General features: G+C 32.8%; 2 protein-coding genes across 2 annotated transcripts; one reads left to right on the top strand and one right to left on the bottom strand.

Annotated features, from left to right (window-relative positions):
* The first annotated feature begins 13,260 nt into the window (after nt 1-13,260).
* On the top strand, nt 13,261-15,863 carry LOC124945946 (RNA polymerase I termination factor-like). Its single transcript, XM_047486482.1, has 2 exons — nt 13,261-13,402; nt 13,922-15,863. The coding sequence occupies exon 2, from the start codon at nt 13,954-13,956 to the stop codon at nt 15,547-15,549; it is 1,596 nt and encodes a 531-aa protein (XP_047342438.1). The 5' UTR covers nt 13,261-13,402; nt 13,922-13,953; the 3' UTR covers nt 15,550-15,863.
* A 2,430-nt stretch (nt 15,864-18,293) lies between these two features.
* LOC124909771 (secreted RxLR effector protein 161-like) lies at nt 18,294-18,983 on the bottom strand. The gene has a single exon (XM_047450415.1). The coding sequence runs from the start codon at nt 18,981-18,983 to the stop codon at nt 18,294-18,296; it is 690 nt and encodes a 229-aa protein (XP_047306371.1).
* Between the last annotated feature and the right edge of the window lie 5,112 nt (nt 18,984-24,095).

Below are 24,095 nucleotides of genomic sequence, written 5' to 3'. Positions count from 1 at the left end.
GGAAAAATTGATTTAAAAATATTTTATTATTTAGTTGAGTTAGAAAATATTTATTTAAGTAGTTCAACTAAAAGAATGATTTTTAAGAAATCAAGGGGAAGTTTGACCAAATGACCCTAAAAAGGGCCTTAAATGAGCTGGAGACCACTTTTATATATATATATATATATATATATATTTTTTGGACTAAAATACCCCCTTCGCGTAACGCGATGCGATGGGGAGGATCGTCACACGATAGGAAATGATGTGAAAAGTTCATAACACCCTTACCATTTAATAAAACTTCGGCCTCTTTTTTCATTTCTCTTCTCCTGTTTCTCTCTCTTCCCGCTCTTCATCTCATTCTCTCTAAACGACGACCATCTTCCTCGGACACCATCATGAGCACGACGAGCGCGAGCACTGTGGAAACTGGTACTCTCGATCTGTTTGTTGTTTTTATTGTTTATTTAAATGCGTGCAGATAAGTTCATCTTGTCTATGATGATATTTGCAGATGATGATGCTCTGAATCAATTTTGTTTCAGGGACGATTCATGTGATTCTCGCGATGGGCTTCTCGCGAAGGGCTTTCCCTTTTCGCGAAGGGACATCTTGATGCCTTCCCTTTTCGTGAAAGGCCTTCTCTCAAAGGGTCGTCTCGTGAAGGTAACGATTGTCTCACGAAGGGCACGATCGTCTGTCGAAGGGCACGATCGCCTGTCGAAGGGCACGATCGTCTCACAAAGGCAACATATTTAATGAATAATTGCATGACTTCAATAGTATTATTTATCCATTCATGTTTTCTATTGCAGCTGAAGTATTCGTTTTGTATAATGGAGAGTGGAAATTTGTTGCTAATGGTATACTGTTTTTCCATGCAACTTCAATCAAAACTTTTGATTTACCCCAAAATACTACGTATGCCGAATTAGTTGATATTCTCTATGATAGACTTGACGTGCATAAATCTACATATGATTTCGTGCTTCAAGTCAACTATGATGTTCCGCGTATGACAAATCATCCCCCTCTTGTTATTGATCAAGATGAGGATGTAGACACATATTTATCACGGTTGATTTCGGGTCGAAGTGTGTCACCATTGCGTGTCTCTGTAGTAGAGAAGTCACCACATACTCAAGAAAATATATCACTACTTACATACCCAACTCAAAAAAGTATACCAAAAGTTGTACCCTCGGATGTCTTAAATGTCAAAATGAAGCAGGAGAAGAAAACTCTTTGCCTCATTATGAGCATGCTACTACTAGTGTCGCACCAGCAATTGCACGCACGCCTTAGAGAACATCAATACCTACACCACATACTCTACGAGCTTCATTTCAATCGACAGACCGAACATCAATACCTACACCATCGATAGACCTGACAGACCCATCACCGACAGACCTTTCATTTGGGATGACATTAAGTAGTGAAACCATATTGGAAGTCGGTGCGTTGTTTTATAATAAAAAAGAACTTCAACTGAGGTTATATAAATATGCGATAAATAATCATTTTGAATTCAAAATGGAGAAGTCAAGAAAACATCTTTGATATGTGAAATGTTTGGATGAGACATGCAAGTAGATATTGTGTGTTGTGAAAGGTAAATTATATGATATGTTTGAGATTCGGAAATTTGACCAACAACACTCATACTCAGTTTTGTCGAGGCCAGAGAAAATGATGCAAACACCAGCATGTGTTATTGGGTAGTGCATGAAGAGTAAGTACATGGACCATCACCATGACCACTTGCCTAAGGAAACAATTGAAGACATGAAGACAAGTTATGGGATACATTTGAGTTATAATAAGGCTTGGAGGTCAAGGGAAAGAGCTTTAATGACGGTGCGAGGAACAGTAGAGGATTCCTATGGAAAATTGCCATCATACCTTTACATGTTGGAGAAGAATTCTGGGTACCATAACAGACATCTATACAGACACCACTTCATGTATATGTTCATGTCCCTAGGCCTCTCAATTAGGGGTTTCAAAGCCTCTTGTCGTCTTGTATTGTGCGTTGATGCCAGTTTTCTTAAGCACAATGTGGGATGTCAACTATTGGTGGCTATAGCATTGGATGCGAATGAGCAATTATATTCTATTGTATTCGGCGTTGTTGATTTAGAGAATAATAACTCTTAGACTTATTTTATGCAAAAACTGAAAGATGCAATTGGATTAGTTGATGATCTCGTCTTCGTATCCGATAAACACCCAAGCATCGCCAATGCGTTGTGTGCAGTTTTTCCAGAAGCAGACCACGGTGCGTGCACATATTACATAAAGATGAATATTATGACCAAATTCAAAATTGATAACTGTCACGCGAAGTTTGATTTGGTTTCTCGTGCGTACACAGTCTCCAACTTTAATCGTTTTTTTGACAAGATCAGGGTTAATGATTAAAGGATTGTTGCCTATTTGAAATTGGGTTCCAAAGATGGAGTATAGCATTTTCCCCCGATAAACGATACAATCAACTCACGCACAATTATATTGAGAGCTTTGATAGTCAAAGTAGGGAAGCTAGAAAGTATCTCATTTCAACAATGGTTGAGTATTTAAGATTCACAATACAACATTGCTTTAATGATAGAAGAAAAAAAACGTCCAACCACCAAGAACGTTTATCTCCAACTTATGAAAAGTTATTACGTGAGAAATTTGAGAATGCTAGATTCTATATCGTATCCCCGCTTAACCGATTCGAGTTTTATGTGAATAACAATGAGTCCAATTTTAAAGTTAGTTTGAAAGACAGGAACTACACTTGTAGGGTATTTGAAGTATCCGATCTTCCTTGTACGTATGCACTGGCTGTTGTCCGTCAACGAAATTTGGTTTCTTATGACTTCTGCTCAATATATTATTCAACTCACATGTTCAATCTATTTAACCAATTGTTTAATTGTTCTATTTTCCTTGCTCACAAGTATTACACAACTGAATCTTGGTTGAATGCATATGTAGAGACATATTATCATGCTGATGATGAAGTCAATTGGGATGTTCCCAAAACTATCAAACAACGTGTGTGCCTAAAACCACCTGTTAAGGTTAAGAAAGACGACCACAAACAAAGCGTAGGTCATCCAAAGGTGAGGTCCGTAAGGTCCTGAGACGATGCAGATCATGTGCTGGACAAGGACATAATAGGGAAATATGCAAAGCAATGATGCATGCACCATCTACTGCAAGAGCATCATCATCTCAGCATCATGAGTCATCATCCAAGTAGCATGAGTCATCATCTCAGCAGTATGCGCCTTTAGCTTGAACCATTTATTGTAACTCATCTAATGTACTATATTTTTAAGATTGTGGTGGTTTGGGATAAGTTGTAGTGTTCTTATGTTGGTGTTCTTATGTTGTAACCTCAAACTAAAATTATACACAAATTTATTCATTATCAAACTTTTCTTAAACGCCAATCTTCAAACTAAAGTTAAAGTATAAAATATAAAGTTAAAGTTACACTTCTTTTTATGTTTATTTTCTTTATAAATAGAGATAAAGTTTCTTTACATGCAATGGTTTTACATTGAAGGTTATCTTCAAGTCTGAAGTGCAGGCAAGGAAGGATACTCAATTTAGTATCTTTCCTTACTACACTTCAGTCTTGAAGTTTCACTTACGCATACACAAAATGAAGGTTTTCACTTGAAATTTAGATCTACATAAAACATTGGCTATCAATTCACGAGAAGAGACTTCCCATCGCGTCGAGAAGGGACTTCCCATCGCGAGACGACCAGTCCCATCACGAGACGTTAAGTCCCTTCGCTAGATGACTAGTCCCATTTCGCGAGACGTTAAGTCTCCATCGCGAGACGATCAGTCCCATCGCGAGACGTTAATTCCCTTCTCTAGACGACCAGTCCCATCGTGAGACGTTAAGTCCCTTCGCTAGACGTATCGCGAAGGAAATGATCGTATCGCGAAAGGGTCGGGGCTGCCCTTGTCAAATTTTAATATTTAACCTCCTTCTTCTTCTTCTTCTTCTTCTTCTTCTCCTTCCTCTTATTCTTCTTCGTCTTCTCCTCCATATTATCTAATTTGGCTAATAATATAGTCATCTTTTGGTTGAATTTGGCTAATAATTGTTCGGACATACTAATAATCAACCTTTTCATATAAGTATGGTGAGTTTCTTGAGTTTATTTGATGGTAATTTTCAGCTCTTTGAGCTCCTCCTTTAGCTTTGTTTTCAGCTCTTTGAGCTTCTCCTTCATCTCTATTTTTAGCTCTTTGAGCTCCTCCTTCAACTCCGTTTTTAGCTCTTTGAGCTCCTCCTTCAGCTCATCACATTACATCCAACAGCAGATGCTGGAGGTGATGTAGGACTTGACGTCACAATGGGGGACTAAGAATGTTGGTAGGTTTGGAATAATGTTCGGTGGGACTAGATTCTACATCATAAGCAAGTTTTCTCTTCAAATTGGCTTCTTTGAGAGTAGCTTCAGCCTTTCTCTTCCTAATGGAAGGTTTGGGAGTAGATTCTTTAGGTTCTTCATCTTCACCTTTGGAACTCTTCCCATCTGTAAATCCCTCAAAAAAATCATCAGTTGAATCGTCTATTTGTTAAAATTCCACCCCACTATATAATCTTTTCTCCATGGAGGACTCTTCCATCTTAGTGAGATCCGTGGTATGAAGGACATACTTTATCTCCTGCAAGGTGTTCTTCTTGTTAGAATGATAGACTAATAACCTTGGGCGTAGAGGCTCATTAAGCTCATTCCTGCTGGCGAATTTAGGGACAAAGCTTTTGATGACCACATATGTCCACACTTGAAATGCTAGTGCGAACCCATAAACGTTATAAGGAAAATGAGCAGTACTCAATTTCTCCTCATTCTTGACAAAATATAAGGAACTAAGACGTTTCATGTTCTTGTTTAGACATTTCAGGGTGGCTCTAAAGGAGACCTTCCCCCATGGAAATTGGAGGAAAGTTTCCACGTCTTCCACCATGTGGAGGATTTTGACAAATACAATCCTCCTTAGGTTAAATGCAAATAGGTACTGGCAAATCAGGCATACCAACTCCATTTTCCATGCATCTTCCTTATCAGTGCATGACATAAAACGAGACTCAAACTCGTTCATTCGTACATTCAGTTTCCCTTTAAAATATTTCATCAAGAGAGGTGGACAACCTCGACATTCATCTTCTTCTTCGTTCACCATAGGAAATCTGTCGAAGATATGGCCTATAACCAAGACATACTCCTTCATACCAAATACCAGATCTTGTACATTCACCATGAATGTAATCTCCTTCGAGTTTGAGTTTACCCTCCTAAGTAACATATGATAGACTATTATTCCTTAGAACAGCAAGCCTAGGGATGTGAATAAATATTTGAATTGGGTATTCAAAACCCTCTCCAAAAGATCCATTGTATCGAACATGTTAGATATCTTCTTGAGGCAATGAGCGCTTTTTCAAGAAATCCTACCATGAAACTCAAGAATAGTGGTTTATGCGATCTACAAAAGGAACAACAATAAAAATACCCTACAACCTTTGATGGGCGTGATGGGAATCGCATCGCGAGAAGGGACGACCCATCGCGAAACCCTAAACATAAACCCTAAACCCATAGAGAGAAGGGCCCATCGCGAAACCCTAAACATAAACCCTAAAACAAAAACTAAACTAACCTGATTAATGACGACGATGAAGGAACGAGAAGACGAGCAGGAAGAATCGTCGAGGCATGGAGTAGTGAAGTTAAGTAGAGGCTAGAGAGAGACGAGGTCTTCGCGATAGAGTAAAGAAATGAAATGTTTATTGCGTCATTATTATAAATAGAGAGTATAGCGCATGCAGAAACGCGCGCCTCTTCGACTTCCATCGCGAGATGATCTTGCCCATCACGAGAAGGGACTTCCCATTGCGATAATACATTTTTTTTAATTATTTATAGGTAGTCTCTCGTTTGACAAGGTATAAACAACACTCATGGGTTTGAAGAGAATCTGTGTTAGCAAAATAAATCTTATTAATCTAACATGGAAGAATCTTGAAGAACATTTAATTTCTTCAGAAAAGGCTTTTGAAGAAGCGATCATTTCTGAAGAATCTAAATGTTCTTCAAGAACCTTCCATGTAAGATTAATAAGATTTATTTTGCTAATACAGATTCTCTTCAAACCCATGAAGTGATGTTGATACCTTGTCAAATGAAGTCATGATTAACTATAAAAAATAAGAAATCTTAGCCCATCGCGATAAGGGAATTCTCTTCGGGAGAAGTTATGGCCCTTCGCGAGAAGTGATGGCCCTTCGCGAAAAGTGATGGTCCTTCACGAAAAGCCTCATCGCAAGAATCACATGAATCTTCCCTGAAACGGAACCGATTTAGAGCATCATATGCAAATATCATCATCGACAAAATGAACAACCAATATGAACAATAAGAACAACCTCACGCTCTTCGCGAGAAGTGGTGGCCCTTCGCGAAAAGCCCTATTGTGAGAATCACATGAATATTCCCTGAAATAGAACTGATTCACAGCATCATTTACAAATATAATCATCGACAAGATGAACAACCAATATGAACAAGATGAAAAATTAATATGAACAATCAATATGAACAATAAGAACAACCTCATAGTTTAGGGTTTGAAGATAAACATAATGAACAAGATGAACAATAAGAACAACCTCATGGTTTAAGGTTTGAAGATGAACATAATGGAAATAAGAACATAAATCGATCAGTATGATGAACAATAGGATGAACACATGATATTAGAACGAGTTTTGGTCGTTGATCTGTATGATGCGTTTGTTTAGGGTTCTGTCACCGTCACGCAAGAGAGAGAGAACGCGGAGTAGAGAGAGAAAGGAAAATAACGAAATGAAAAAAATTGAGTATTTATATAAACTAGCATGTATCCTGTGCATTTGCACGAGTAATATTAATATAAAAAACCGTGAAAAAAATATTACGGTAAAATTTTTATGGGCGAACCCACAATCTGACCAAAGTATCCATTTACTCTCACATATATCCAAATTAACTACAGCTTTCAACCCGGCAATCCGGACACTTTAAAAATTAAGCATAATTATATATATATAGATTAGTTAGTTAAAAAGTTAAACTTATATTGTTAAAATGTCACGCGTTTATCAAATTTTGGGTTGAATTTAAAATATAAAGTGTTATTAGCCTAGTTGGTTAAAAGGTTGTACTTGTTTAGTTAGGTTGCAAGTTCAAACCATACCTTTTAAGTTTATGGGCGGGTCAACCCACAATCCGACCCAAGAATCCATTTACTCTCACATATATCCAAATTAACAACAGCTCTCGACCCGGAAATCCGGACACTTTAAAAATTAAGCATCATTATATATATATAGATTAGTTAGTTAAAAAGTTGAACTTATATTGTTAAAATGTCACGCGTTTATCAAATTTTGGGTTGAATTTAAAATATAAAGTGTTATTAACTTAGTTGGTTAAAAGGTTGTACTTGTTTTGTTAGGTTGCAAGTTCGAACCATACCTATAGCATTTTTAATTTCATTTTTAACCGTTTTAAGTTTATGGGTGGGTCATCAACCCACAATCCGACCCAAGAATCCATTTACTCTCACATATATCCAAATTAACCACAGCTCTCGACCCGGCAATCCGAACATTTTAAAAATTAAGCATCATTATATATATATATATATATATATATATATATATATTAGTTAGTTAAAAAGTTGAACTTATATTGTTAAAATGTCACGCGTTTATTAAATTTTGGGTTGAATTTAAAATATAAAGTTTTATTAGCCTAGTTGGTTAAAAGATTGTATTTGTTTTGTTAGGTTGCAAGTTCAAACCATACCTATAGCATTTTTAATTTTATTTTTAACCGTTTTAAGTTTATGGGCGGGTCAACCCACAATTCGACCCAAGAATCCATTTACTCTCACATATATCCAAATTAACCACAGCTCTCGACCCGGCAATCCGGACACTTTAAAAATTAAGCATCATTATATATATATATATAACATTTTCCCATCGTGTGACGATCCTCCCACCGCGTTACACGAAGAGAGTATTTTCATCAAAAAAATATAAAGTGGTCTCTAGTGCAATTAAAATTATGCGCTGGTCACCAGCGCATTTATGGCCGACCAAAATTCCCAAAATCAAGAGTAACGGTTAAATGTTATGAATATGAAAATAATGATATTCCGAGAAATTTGATGAAATGACCCTAATAATGACATCATTTTAGTAAACGACCCAGACCTGATAATGTTTGCAAAAATGACCCGTCGGACGAAAAATACTCATTCGCGTGACGCGACGCATTATCATGTGTCGCGAAGGAATGACCTAATAATGTTTGCAAAAATGACCTCGCGTGACGCGACGCAGTTATTCGCGTGACACGAGGACATTTTTTGCAAACATTATCGCGTTACACGATGATGCGTCGTGTGACTCAAAAGGATATTTTCGTCTTTATTCAAATTGTGAAGGTCATTTTACAAAATTTATCATGCCTTGGTCATTTTCCAAAAAATTGTAATTATTAAAGTCATTTAGTTAAACGAGGCAGAAATGGTAAATGCATTCTTCGTTCTGAACCACACCATTATCATCCCTACTATGGAAAAATCATTGACTTTTATCACAAGTATTTGCCTGACTCAAGTCACTCAAGTTGACATTCCCCACACGTGGATGAATCTAGGGGTGGGGAAAATTACCGATATTAAAAATATCAAAAATATCATACTGTAATATATCAAAAATATCGACTTTTAAGGTATACCGAAAATAAGGTAAAGTATGATACCGATATCGTAATTATTGGTACGGTAAAGGTATGAGATTTTTAAAATTTTGGTATATCGAGATATACCGAAATACGAAATAGTATTTATAAGTTAATATATATATATATATAAATATATATATATAATACATATAAGGAAATAATTAAATAGATTTGAAATTAATTTAATTATAGAAATATATAATTTTTTGAATAATATCAAAATATAATTATAATGAAATATTATTGCATATATGCAATCTCTACCTTACCGATGAGATTGATTTTTTTTAAATTAATATATTTTTTAGGTATCAAATGTATAATATCGATACCGTACCGAAAATAAGGTATACCAAAATTAAGGTAAGGTAAAGGTATGAATTTTTTGTATAACGAAATTAAGGTATATCGAAACAAGGTATACCGAAATCAAGGTAAGGTAAAGGTATGTATTTTTTGCATACTGAAATTTTAGGTAAAGTATAAGGTATACCGTACTGACCCACACCCCTAGATGAATTCGTTGATTACACCTTTTGTCATTCATCATTTTTATATTAAAATATATAATATTACATAAGATATTATATATATATATATAATTATGCTTAATTAGTGAATATGGAAGTTTGATACACAAACTCATTGTATATATGATTTCTATCTCATTTCATAATTTCTCTTTCTTAAATAAATCTCTAAAATTACTCTCATTTTTAAATTAATTTCATTATATTACAATATATTATATTTAAAAAATTCGTTTATATAACTTTATTATATAACTTTTTTTTTTAAATATTTTATAAACTGGGCGTGGATGATAAATATAGTTGTAAGTTTATTTCTTTATAATAATATAAAATTTCAATATATTACGATATATATTATATTAAAAAAAAATCATTTTTTTTTAAATATTTTATAAACGGTGCCCCGCGAGGATTCCCCAAAATCGAACGAGGCGGGGATGGTAAATGCATTCCTCATTCTGAACTGCCCCATTGTCGTTTCTATTGTGGACGAATCATTGACTTTTATCACCAATGTTTGCATGACTCAAGTCGACATTCCCTAAGTGACTGAACCAATCGATTATACTTTTTGGCATTCATCTTAGGCCTTAACTCACCATCCGTCGACGAATCACTAGATTTCTCACAAATGCTTGCATTACTCAAGTCGACATTTCCTTTGTAGATGAACCATTTGATTACACTTTTCAACATGATTTTCGGCCCTGACTCACCCTTCGTGGACAAACTCTTATATTTTCTCACAAATGTGTGTTTAGTCAAGCCGACATTTTCGCTTTCACTTCATTTAACACTATTCGCGCAAGTACTTTTAATAATTTTTGTGAAGGAATTCGAACCCGGGTTTTAAATACACCTCATATATATATTATATTTAAATATGAGAAATGATTAGGTGAGGGAATTTGGTGAGGAAATGACGTGGCATAATCTTATTCGCTAAAAAAATCAAATAATTTCTCTCTTTCCTCCCACTTTTACATTTTCCAACCAATGGTGATGTCATATCATTCCCCCACCAAATTCTCTCCCTCTATCACTCCTCTTTAAATATATTACGAATTTTAAAAAAAATTAATTAGGAAAGAGAAAATAATATTTTAGTTATATATATATTATATTAAATATATATATATTGTAAGGAAGAGAAAAAAAATTAATAATTAAATTAAGAGAGATAAATATATATATATTAGGAAAAAAATTAATATATATATTAGGAGAGAGAAAATAATTAAGATAAATAAATTATAAATATATATATTAGGAGAGATAAACTAATTAAAATAAATAAATTAGGAAAGATAATTTACATTATTTGTGAATGATTGTGGAAGAGCATGTTATACACTTCCAACATTTTAAATTATCATTATATATTATATTTAAATATATTAAAATTTTTTAAAAAGAATTAATTAGAAAAAGGAAAATTAATATTTTAGTTATATATATATATTATATTAAATATATTATAAAATTAATTTATAAATGAGTTATATAATATATTTATAAAAATAATTAAATTAAATAATTTATAATATACATATATATATATATTTTTATAAATTCACTAACCTTCATATTATAAATATTATAAGTCAATAATATATATATATATATATTTATTAAAATAAGAGAAAAAATAAATCAAATATTAGGTTAGATAATAAAGTAATTTTAATTATGAGTTAAATTATAATATATATATATATTACAAATGATTGGGAGAGAATTTGAGGGAGGGAATGATGTGGCCAATTTGATTAGTCAAAAAAATAAGAATCTCTCAACTCATCTTTTATCATTTTTTCAACTAGTGACATTAACACATCATTCTCTCCCACATTCAATACATCATCCTATCACTCTTCATATATATATATATATATATATATATATATATATATATATATATATATATATATATATATATATATATATATGAGTAATGATAGGGGTAGCGAAAAAATTGTAGGGAATGAATGAGGCAGCGAATGATATGACATTGTACATGTCACCTAATAAATATGAAGCTTATCAATTTTTTCTCTCTCTTTCATTTTAAATTGTACATGTCACCAAACTGCATTTAATAATTTCTCTCTCTTAATTCTTTTTTATTTAAATAAATTATTTAATATTTTCCCTTTTTTAATTTTATTTTAAATATTTACTTAATTTAAAATTGAAAAAAATAAATTTATAATTTTAACTTAAAATACAAATTATTAATATTTATAATAAATCAAATTCAAATTACTAATCTTCAATATAAATATATATATATATATATATATATATATATATATATATATATATATATATATATATATATATATATATATATATATATATATATAAAGAAACGTTATATAAAAATGAAAGTTATAATATTATTTAGAATGTGAATTTTAATATATATCTTATAAGAAAATTAAATAAGAATAAAAAAAGACTTTTTATTTTTTAAGAGAAATAAGAATGATTTAAAGAAGAAAAATAATAATTTAATATGAATATTTTTTAAGAGAATTAATTCAAATTATGAATATATATATTTACTTTTTATTTTATATATATTTATACTTATAATTAATATATATTTTAAAAAATATGTGCATTTATATATTTTATTAATTTGATTTATTCGTTCTCCTTAATATTATTTATATTAAAAATACATAAATAAATTAATTAACTATTAATCGTGATATAAATTATTAATGAAAGGAGGAGATATAAATAAATATATTAAAAAAGACCTAGTCATCAATCCTAATCACTTTCACACGTCATTTGCTACACTTTCATTACAATATTTTCGCCCCCTATCATTACTCTCTCTATATATATTTTATAAATTCAGTAATCTTCATATTATAAATATTATAAGTCAATAATATATATTTATTAAAATGTGAGAAAAATAAATAAAAATATTAATTTAGATAAGAAATTGATTTTAATTATGAATTAATTAGGAAGTAAATTATGAAAAGAAATATATTACGAATTTAAAAAGGAATTAACTAGGAAATAAATAATATTTTAGTTATATATATTATATTTAAATATATTGCGAAATTAATATATATTATATAAAAAATTATAAATTAATTTTAAAAATAAATAATTTTAAAAGTTAATTAGGAAAGAAAAATTATGAAATAATTCAAAAATTATATATTATAAAAATTATAAAATAATTTAATTATATATATTATATAATATATATATATATATAAGTTTTTATATATTATGAAAAGTAAAATAAAAAATTAATTTAGAGAGGAAAGTAATATTATGAATTAATTAGAAATATAAATTACGAAAAAAAAGAGAAATTTAAAAAATAAAATAATAAAATAAATTTAGAAATTAGAGTAATTTTAGAGAAAAAATTATGAAATAAAATAAAAATTATATATGATTAGTATTTATCAAACTTCTATATTCATAAAGTATATAATAGAATAGGAGAGAAAAGATAATATAAGCCAAAAAAAACTAACATAAGTTTTTATATATTATAATAAAAGAAAAAAAAAATTATTTAGAGATGAGAGGAATATTAGAAATTAATTAAAAGAATAAATTAGTAGAGAAATTAAAAAATAAAATAATGAAATTAATTTAATAATTAAAATATTAAGAAAGATAAAATAATTAAGATAAATAAATTAATTTTTTTTAAACTAATTTATGGATTACTGTTTAATATTTTAAGTTTTTTTTTAAAACTGTCTAATTATTTTATTATCAAATTAAAATAATTTTATTTTTATAAGTTATAAATATAAAAAATATTAGAATAATTAAATCAATTAAAAATCAAATAATATATTATAACAAAAATCCTATCCAAACTTTCTCTTGACCTTTTCATCTTTCTTAAACCCTAATCTCTTTTCTCAGGCTCGCCTTCAATGAATCTTACAGCAGCCGACACTCTCATCCCCCGCTCCTGATCTTAAACCCTAATTTCTTTTCTCAGGCTCACACAGTTCTTTGTTTCCTCAGGATCAGATTTCATCACCGTCTACTCTCACCGCAACGGTAAGCTTTGTAGGTACACAAATGTTATTTGAAATTGCTTCTTAACAAAAACTGATAGCTAAGATGTCCACCCTGCTCCACATTTTTTTTTTTATATCAAATTCCAAAACCTAGTCTAATCAAATTATTTTGATCTGAAAACCCTATAAGTGATAGCTTTCTTGGGGGTACATCCAATTGTGAGAAAATTATTTGGAAGTTGAGTTGGAAAACTGATCTTATAACATTCTGAAATTTCTAAAATCTCTTATTTTTTTTTTCTAAACTGGTTTCAATCAGGGCTTAGCAAATTGATTGCCTAAAACTAAATTTGGTTTTTGATGCATGGTTTAGGACTCAATTCTTAAGTTGTACATTGTCTCAAGAATTAAGATTCCAAAAGCAAATAAAGTTTGGCTTTTTGGGTTTAGGGAGGAGATTGGGGGGATGCGTTAGAATTTTGTCTCTATTTATAGTGTTGTTTTCCTCACATGTCTCAAGTTTTACTTGCTTATCTCTTTTCTTTGTGTTCTCTGCCAGGTCAATTGTGTTGGAAGTTCATATTCAAGATAATGACCTTGGAAAACGATGCTTCATTCGTTGAGAGTGAGAAGAAGAAGAAATCTAAAAAGAGAAAACATGATAAGCAAGACAACGAGCATTTCAGTGATGCAGTTAACATGAGCAAGGATGATGAGAAAGTAAAGAAGAAACAAAAGAAGACTAAAATTCATCAAGATGGTGGTGTTTGTAAAGAAGCTTTAGACACAACACTAAACCCGGATCACAGAGAAGAGAAGAAGAACAGAAAGCTAAAAGCTCTTGAGGATAAGAGTCTGCCATCATCTGATCATGTTGACATGACCTTGGAAGGCAGTGACACCAGGGAATCGAAGATTCATAAAGCTAGAAAGGAAAAGAAGAAGGATGAGTGCAACATTGAAATTGAGGATGGGAAAAACAAGACTGAAAAGATGAAGAAGGACAAGAAGAAGAAACAAAGCAAGGAGAAGGCTAATGGGGGTCACAAAGGAGAGAAGGAAGCCAATGATCAAGATGGTGATTTGAGTAAGGAATCTGAGAAAAAGAAGAGGAAGTTAGAAAAGAAAATGACGAAGAAGGATTTGTCAGCAACCGAAAATGTCAATGATGTAACTAAGCTAGTTGAAAATCAGTCGAGGAAAAAGAAATCAATTGAGGAAGTCAAAAAGAAGAAAAAGAGATCCAAGAAAGTTACATTCTCTTCTGAAGTGGAGGTTTTTCCACTAGACAACGACGATCTTCCAAAAAAGAACGATGAAAAAAAGCTAATTCAAGGTAAGCGGTTTACTCCCGAGGAGAATGAGAAGATTAAGGAAGCGGTTAATAACTACATAATTGATCACAACTTGGGTGAAAAAGGTGTGGACATGATTATGCACTCTGTGAAATATCCCGAAATAAGAAATTGCTGGAAGGAAATCGGACTAGCTTTGCCCCACAGGCCAAGCATTGCTGTTTATTACCGAGCCCACATTCTATTTGAACGAGGCGATGATACTGGAAAATGGAATGAAGATGATTTCGACTTGTTAAGAAAGTTCCACGCAGAATATGGTCCAAAGTGGAAGCAACTAGCTGAAATAACAGGTCGCCATAGAATTCACATTAAGGATACATGGCGTAGAATAAAATTGGAAAACAAGAAATCAGGACGTTGGTCTCAAGACGAATACCAAAACTTATTCGATTTAGTCAACATCGATCTGAAGCTAAAAGTATTTGCAGAAAAGAAATCGAAACACGGAATGTTGAGGGACAACATCGGTTGGACTGCGATTAGCGATACTTTAACTACAAGAACTAATCCAGACTGCTGCCTTAAATGGTACAACCAACTGACGTCTACTATGGTGAGAGAAGGCATTTGGGCTGATACAGATGACTATCGATTGTTGGGTGTGCTTTTTAACTTGGATGCTTGCAGTGTAGAAGAAGTGGATTGGGATAATATTATCGAACAGAGGCCGGGCGAAGTGTGTAGGAGGCGATGGAACCAAATGATTCGTCATATTCATAATTATAAGACTAAGTCCTTTCCTGAACTAGTTGAAATTCTAGCGCAACGATATAAATTGGATGTGCTTGAAGCCAGAGAGATTTGGGATAACAAACCTTATGTTCCTTGAACTTGGAATAACAAGCCAGAGAGACTAAAGTCCTTTCCTGAATCGTCCTATGTGTCTATGTTCTTTGCAGAAGAAGTTGGTGGCATTAGCACTAGAGTCTAAAGGTCTGGTTCCTGTTTAGGCAACCACATGCTTCAAACTCTTGATCATGATTTGCTTCTTAAACTTTGAGATTGCGAAGAATGTCACATTTGAAGCTATTTGTAATATTCTCTTTTGTTCCCATTAAAAAACTGTAAAACAGTATTTTTTTTTTTTTTTAATTATGATACAAACCAATGAACCATCATTTTATTAAGATTGTTTTTATTTCATATGGTACAGAAATCATTTATAATGATTTAAATTGATTTTTATATCATTATTCAAATTATTTCCTATTGACAAATATAATATAATAGATATTTTTGACTCATTTATTGTTGAAGTTTTAAATACATAATAATGATCAAAAGAGTAACATTAATTTGTTTTTTCTTTATTTTAACCACAAGAATATTTTCTAAATTCTAAGTTAACCTTGTAGATACCTCCAAAAAGAAAAAAAAAAAACATGATTTTTTTGAAAGTTGTATTAATTTGTTGAAAAGCAACATGCATCAACAATATTTGCATAACATCGGAAATCATTGTAATAAAAATATGTATTTCTAAATGAGCAGAAAAAGAAGAAATTGGATTACACAAAAACCACAATTTCAAATAAACTGGTTCCTTTTTCTACTAAAGCTTATCAAAAATACATTGGCTACATAGAATCAGGGTTTGGCAGCAAAATTCTGGAAAATGGGGAAATATCTGGTGTTCCTTTCCAAGCTGAAGCAAACATTTCATCACATATATATCTCAGATGTGTTCCTCAAGTTTTGACTATCTTCCCTATGTGAAAAGAACAAATACATCAGCAATAGAAGCCTGTCATATCTACTATTTCGCATTACATACCAAAAGAAAATCTCAAACCAGCATTACCCGCTTTAAATCAGAGCATTTTTAGTGAGAAATGAACGTTAACATTTGAAGAAAAATGAAGATATTTAAAGGGGTCTTCATTGAATTAGGCCATTTAGCATATCTCTAGAGAAAAAGGTTCAGGAAATCCTGTTGTTAATTAGATGTGCGCAGCGGAATAATTTATAGATCTAATCTAAACATCTAATCATATGATCAATGCATAATTGATAGAATCATGATATATAGATTATAGTAATATACCTTTGATGCGTGAACCGGATCAGATCTGGTAGTAATGAATAATCGAGAGCCCCACGTGTTGCTCCTTTACTTGGTCCACACGAGCCCGACTAGATCTTTTTACTTTCGACTGCTAGGATGAAAAAGACAAAAGGGAAGCAATCCAATTGCTAGATTTAAAAGATGATTTCTTTTTTTCTTCTTACAAGTTACCACTGTAATATGACAAAAACCAATTTTGAAAGAGGAACAATTCTCTCTATTATCACGTATCTTCTGTCTCTTGCAAAACCAGTGAATTCATCTCTTAAATAAAATTCATTACCTAATTAAGGAGAGCGAATCAAAAGGCAACAAAAAACAAAAACGTATGGCCTTATTACCTTTTGTATTATCTTATTAATTAGTCTTAGTTCCATAATTAACCATTAATTATATATTATTTTATTTCACAAATAAATAATATTTCTTATTATTAATAATATCTAATATGTATTAATAATTAACCATCTTTCTCGTTTATCTAGTCTGTCAACTCTAAGCGTGTGACCTCGTAGGACCCGATTATAATAGTTATAGGTTTAACCCCATTAATCGTAGTTGACTTCTAGCAAAGCACTACGACTCTTAAAATAATCGGATTAAATTATATCTGTTAATTTGTTCTATCCAAGTTTAGTCATTGCACATTAAATTAAAGGACACAATTCCTTCAATCTCCCACTTGTCCTTAAACAAGTGTGCAATATAAGATACATTTGTCTCTTAATGTCTTATTTGATGATATGGTGACATTCATACCTTTTATCAAATATGTTTCTTAAACTCTGAGTTTGAACTGTCAATTAAACGGATGATTCATATTAATCCATCCGAGCATGGCCATGCATTTTCAGTTCTCGCTCTTTAAGTGGCCGAGACACCATTCATGTTCAATGTATCACAGTATACATGAAGTAGGAGGACTTCTCCATTCTTGTAGGACTATGGCTCCCACTCAATTTTTAGCAATCCCAACTTCTGCCTTTATAACTCCCTTTTACGGAAAGCGTTTAACAGTGTCAAAGAAATACCAATCATCAAGTGAGGCCACAACATACTCATGTCTGAGGAATCTACTAAACATGGTTTAACTTAAAACTCTACAATCTCTTTTGGAGAGTCTTAAGGTGGGTCAGTCTTACATGTATCATCCATACACATATATGTAATTGACTAGACATCTCCATGTCCTTATAGCCCATGAAACTTGACGCTATCAGTCAGCTTACAATATAGTAACTTATAAAATCATCTATGTCCATTTGATGATTTCAAACTATAGACTTTTAATAATTCAAAACTTCATTTCACTTAATGGGGTTTCATTCACCAGAACACTTAAGGTGATCCCATTTGTTAATAATGAATTATTTGGACATATTATTCAATATCGATAAAACAATATAAATAAGGATGAAATATCATATATCATAAAATCATCAAGTCAAACATAAAACTGGCGTCTAACACTCATAAATACATAATGTAATACAAAAGCAAACTCAAAGTCATTCTCCAATGTGCTTGAGACCCTTAGCCCTAGTGTGACTCTCATGCTTGGGCCTAGGCATAAGTTTGGTCAATGGATCTACAATATTGTCATTAGTATGCACCTTACACATCCTAATGTCACCCATAGTGATGATGTGTCGAATAAGGTGATACTTTCTCATAATGTGTCTGGATTTGGAGCTCGAACTCGGTTCCTTTGCCTGAGCTATGGCACCATTGTTGTCACAATAGATGTCGATAGGCATTGAAATGCTAGGAACAACACTGAGTTCATATAAGAACTTCCTCATCCAAACGGCCTCCTTTGCTGCTTCACTAGCAGCAATGTACTCAACCTCTGTTGTAGAATCTGCTATAGTACCTTGCTTGGAGCTCTTCCAGCTCACAGCTCCTCCGTTAAGGATAAAGACATAACCCGATTGAGACTCAAAGCCATCTCGGTCAGTCTGAAAGCTTGCATCAGTATAGCCTTGTACGATCAAATTTTCATCTCCCCCATATACTAAGAAATCATCCTTTGTTCTTCTTAAGTACTTCAGGATATTCTTAGCTGCACTCCAGTGTGCTTCTCCAGGACTTGATTGGTATCTGCTACACATGCTCAAAGCATATGCAACATCTGGACGTGTACATACCATGGCATACATGATGGATCCTATAGCAGAAGCATATGGGATCTTGTTCATCTTCTCAAGCTCAATAGGTGTTTTAGGACACTGCGTCTTGCTGAGAGATACACCTTGTTGAATGGGTAAAAATCCCTTATTGGAATCTTGCATCTTGAATCTATTAAAAATCTTATCAATATAAGTTCTTTGACTTAATCCAAGAAGCCTCTTAGATCTATCTCTATAGATCTTAATTCCAAGTATATACTCGGCCTTTCCTAAGTCTTTCATTGAGAAACATTTCTTCAGCCATTCTTTTACGGACTCTAGCATCGGAATGTCATTCCCAATAAGTAGTATGTCATCCACATACAAGACTAAGAAGGCTGCCTTATTCTCACTAAACTTCTTGTAAACACAAGGATCCTCTTCGCATCTAATGAATTCAAACTCTTTGATCTTTTCATCAAATCAAAAGTTCCAACTCATGGATGTTTGCTTAAGTCCATAAATGGACTTCTTAAGTTTGCATACCTTCCCAGCATGATTTGGATCTTCAAAACCTTCAGGTTGTGTCATGTACACATCCTCTTCCAAAAAACCATTTAGAAAAACAGTTTTGACATCCATTTGCCATATCTCATAGTCATAATATGCAGCAATAACTAGGATTATCCTAATGGATCTAATCATGACAACTGGTGAAAATGTCTCGTCATAGTCTATACCATGAATCTGTTTAAAACCTTTGGCAACTAGTCTTGCCTTGTAAATAGATGCATTTCCATCCTTGTCATTTTTTAGTTTGAAAATCAATTTGCTTCCTATGGGTTTTACCCCATCTGGAAAATCTATCAAGTCTCATACTTGATTTTCAAACATCAAATCCATTTTAGACCTCATGGCGTCAAGTCATTTATTGAAGTCTGGACCAGTCACTGCTTGCTTATAGGTCGAAGGCTCACTATGTTCTAGCATAAGAACATCAAGGCTTACATTTAAGATGAAATCATCATAATGTCTTGGTTGTACCCTTGGCCTTTCCGATCTACGAGTGGGTTCAACTTGTTCAACAACTAAATCCGGAACATGATCTACAATTGTTTGTAGATCCTCTTGTTCCGGTTCTTGGATGATCTGAGGCCCTAAGCCTTCAAAAGTAATCATCTCTGCATCGACATCATCCATGTCATTTTGTTGTTGAGTTTGTTGCTCTTCATCATCTTGAACTGTTCCAAGATGAATATTTCTCCCACTTGACTTGTTGGAAAGGAACTCTCTTTCCAAAACGACATTATCCCTTGCAACAAACACCTTTTGCTGAGTTGGATTGTAGAAGTAATATCCAAAACTTCCTTTTGGATACCCTATAAAAAAGCATTTATCTGATTTTGGGGCAAGCTTCTCTGTTTGTAAACGCTTTACATAAGCTTCACATCCCCATATTTTCAGAAAAGACAACTTTGGAACCTTTCCAGTCCATATCTCATATGGAGTTTTGTCTACAGTTCTTGACGGAGTCCTATTTAGTGTAAGTACAACGGTAGTGAGGGCATATCCCCAGAAGGATACCGGAAGATTAACAAAACTCATCATTGATCGGACCATGTCTAACAAAGTCTTGTTTCTCCTTTCAGACACACCATTTAGCTGAGGTGTTCCTGGGGTAGACAACTGTGTTACTATCCCACAGTTTTTCAAATGATGATCAAATTCGTGGCTCAAGTACTCACCACCACGATCAGATCGAAGTGCTTTTATTTTCTTGCCACTTTGAGTCTCTACTTCGTTTTGAAATTCCTTGAACTTTTCAAAGGACTCTGATTTATGTGACATAAGGTAAATATACCCATATCTACTCATGTCATCAGTAAATGTAATGAAGTATCTATAGACACCTCTAGCTTCAGTGCTCATTGGACCACATACATCAGTATGTATTACGCCCAATAGTTCAGTAGCCCTTTCAAACGTTCCTTTGAAAGGTGACCTTGTCATCTTGTCCATCAGACATGATTCACATGTATCAATGGATTCAAAATCCATGTCTTTTAGAAGCCCATCTTTGTGGATCTTCTTCATGCGATTCGCACTAATGTGACCCAATCGACAATGCCATAGGTAGGCCTCACTCAAACTATTTAATTTTTGTCTTTTCTTATTTATGTTATACAATTCTGATTTGAGATCCAATACAAAGAGTCCATTACTCATTGGAGCAGTCGCATAGAAAATATCATTCTTAAAAACAGAAATACTTCCATTTTTAATGCTAAATTCAAAACTTTCAGAATGTAATACAGCAACCGAAACAAGGTTCTTAGTAATGAAAGGAACATAATAACAATTATTAAGTTCTAATACTAAACCAGAAGGTAAAGATAGACTTAAATCTCCTACGGTAAGTGCAACAACACTTGCTCCATTTCCAACGCGCAGGTCTATCTCCCCTTTCTTCACTTGTCTTTTATTTCTAAGTCCCTGCACATATGAAATAATGTGAGCACCACGTGCAGTATCTAATACCCAAGTAGGACCATTATCTAATGTGAGAACATTTGTTGTCATAATCTCAATAACATAAATACCTGAAGTGGAACTCACAGTCCCGTTCTTCTTGTCTTCTAGGTACTTGGGACAATTTCTTTTCTAGTGTCCCTTGGCCTTGCAGTAAAAACAATCATGATCAGCAGCCACCTTTGGCTTCTCACCACCCTTGGGTTTGGCAACTTGCTTGCCTTTCCCTTGGTTATTGTTCCTTTTCTTAGCCACATTCTTAAACCCCTTCCCATTGTTGACATTTAGAACTTCCTTCTTCTTGTCATCAATAATATTGCCTTCAGCATTTTTAAGCATGTTATGGAGCTCATTCAGATCATGCTTTAGACCATTCATATGGTATTGCATTCTAAATGGTGCAAAACCATCATGTAAGGATCTAAGAACAATATCAGTGACAAACTTTTGGTCATATTGGGTCCCCAGATTTTCCATCCTCTTGAAAAGCCCAGTCAGGCTAATTACATGAGGACTCACTGGTTTTCCCTTCACAAGCTTGCTATCAAGTATAGCCTGCCTGATCCTGAAACAACGTTTTCAGTTCAATTCTGATAGTATAAGCATCAGAATGCAAAAATCTCTTTTGCAATTCAGGCTCCATTGCAGCTAGTATGAGGCAAGTAACATGTAATACTTCAGTTTACACCCGAGTTGATGTTGCCTTCTCCTCATTTGATGAGGTTTCGGTCACAGTAGGGATAGGAGTAGTTAGGACGTCCTCACGTCCTTCAGACCTGAGAATAATTCTCATATTCCTTTCCCAATCAAGGAAGTTCGTTTCATTTAGCTTGTTTTTCTCAACAATTGAGCGCAGAGAGAATTTCAAATTATCGTTCGACATATTCTTCAAAATATAAATGACATACAAATCAGTTTATGTTTGAAAATTGCAAAATACTTATAATTAAATAATTTAAAATAAGTGAATGCACATTTTATTCAAGTTTTTATAGTCCCTTATGAATAAAATGATTTCAAGATCCCATTATAGACAATCCCCAATGTACTTTTGCACTGCCTTAGGTCTTGTGTGTTCAAGGTAAGTAACAATTACTAATTATAACTTCTTGTAATTCTTGGTTGATGATCCACATCCAATGTAGGATTCATTCCCATGCCTCAAGATCCAAAACTTTGCCTTTTGGTCTCTTGTTGGGTACAACCGTATCAAGGTTTATGAATCCCCGTATAGATTCATCCTTAGGAGCCTAAGGTTGAGGAAAGACACTCTCGCTTTTGCGAAACCTATTCAACCAAAACCATAAACTTCATGGGTCATGACACGGAAAAGCATTGCCCCAATTTTCTTTAGGGACTTAAGTTTTAAGATAGTTTTACATCTTAATCTATGTAAAATTATATCACCAATATAGATCCGCATCAAAATTAACAGTTAATTTATTGATCCTATCAATATATGCAACCTTGTGCTCTGATACAACTGTTGTTAATTAGATGTGCGCAGCGGAATAATTTATAGATCTAATCTAAACATTTAATCATATGATCCATGCATAATTGATAGAATCATGATATATAGATTATAGTAATATAACTTTGATGCGTGAACCGGATCAGATCTGGTAGTAATGAATAATCGAGAGCTCCACGTGTTGCTCCTCTACTTGGTCCACACGAGCCCGACTAGATCTCTTTACTTTTGACTGCTATGACGAAAAAGACAAAGGGGAAGCAATCCAATTGCTAGATTTAAAAGATGATTTCTTTCTTTTCTTCTTACAAATTACCACCGTAATATGGCAAAAACCAATTTTGAAAGAGGAACAATTCTCTCTATTATCACGTATCTTCTGTCTCTTGCAAAACCAGTGAATATTTATCTCTTAAATAAAATGCATTACTTAATTAAGGAGAGCGAATCAAAAGGCAACAAAAAACAAAAACGTATGGCATTATTACCTTTTATATTCTCTTATTAATTAGTCTTAGCTCCATAATTAACCATTAATTATATATTATTTTATTTCACAAATAAATAATATTTATTATTATTAATAATATCTAATATGTATTAATAATTAACCATTTTTCTCGTTTATCTAGTCTGTCAACTCTAAGTGTGTGACCTCGTAAGACCCGATTATAATAGTTATAGGTTTAACCCCATTAATCGTAGTTGACTTCTAGCAAAACACTACGACTCCTAAAATAATCGGATTAAATTATATCTGTTAATTTGTCATATCCAAGTTTAGTCATTGCACATTAAATTAAAGGACACAATTCCTTCAAATTCTTGACAAAAAGATGAACAACAAAAATAATGATTTTTTTCTTTCAAACAAGGCATTAATTAATCTTTTGCCTGTAAATTTTCTTTAACCTGCATCAGGAAGTGAAAAGATTAAAATATGGATAACTTTTACATGTTAAGGGAAACTCAGGAACAAAGGGAAATTTTGAGAATATTGTACAAATGAAACTAAATGATAAAACTTACCAAAGAATATTCAGTATCATTGCCTTGAGTATTTCCAATTTGGAAGAGATAAAGCAATATGATCAATAACCATTGAAAGATAATTAACATCATATAAAAACTTCTACTTCTAGTTGATTGGAAGCATGACAAATAAAAACTCAGATACAGATTTTGAGGAGATATACAAA

This window comes from Impatiens glandulifera, chromosome 7 (genome assembly GCF_907164915.1).
Source record: "Impatiens glandulifera chromosome 7, dImpGla2.1, whole genome shotgun sequence".
NCBI classification, from domain to species: Eukaryota; Viridiplantae; Streptophyta; class Magnoliopsida; order Ericales; family Balsaminaceae; genus Impatiens; species Impatiens glandulifera.
The sequence above is the reverse complement of the archived record's forward strand: the minus strand, read 5'-3'. Positions and strand labels throughout refer to the sequence as shown.

Excerpts from the sequence above, each read along its gene's own strand:
- LOC124945946 (XM_047486482.1), top strand. The coding sequence starts at position 13,954 with ATGACCTTGGAAAACGATGCTTCATTCGTTGAGAGTGAGAAGAAGAAG.
- LOC124909771 (XM_047450415.1), bottom strand. The coding sequence starts at position 18,983 with ATGAACAAGATCCCATATGCTTCTGCTATAGGATCCATCATGTATGCC.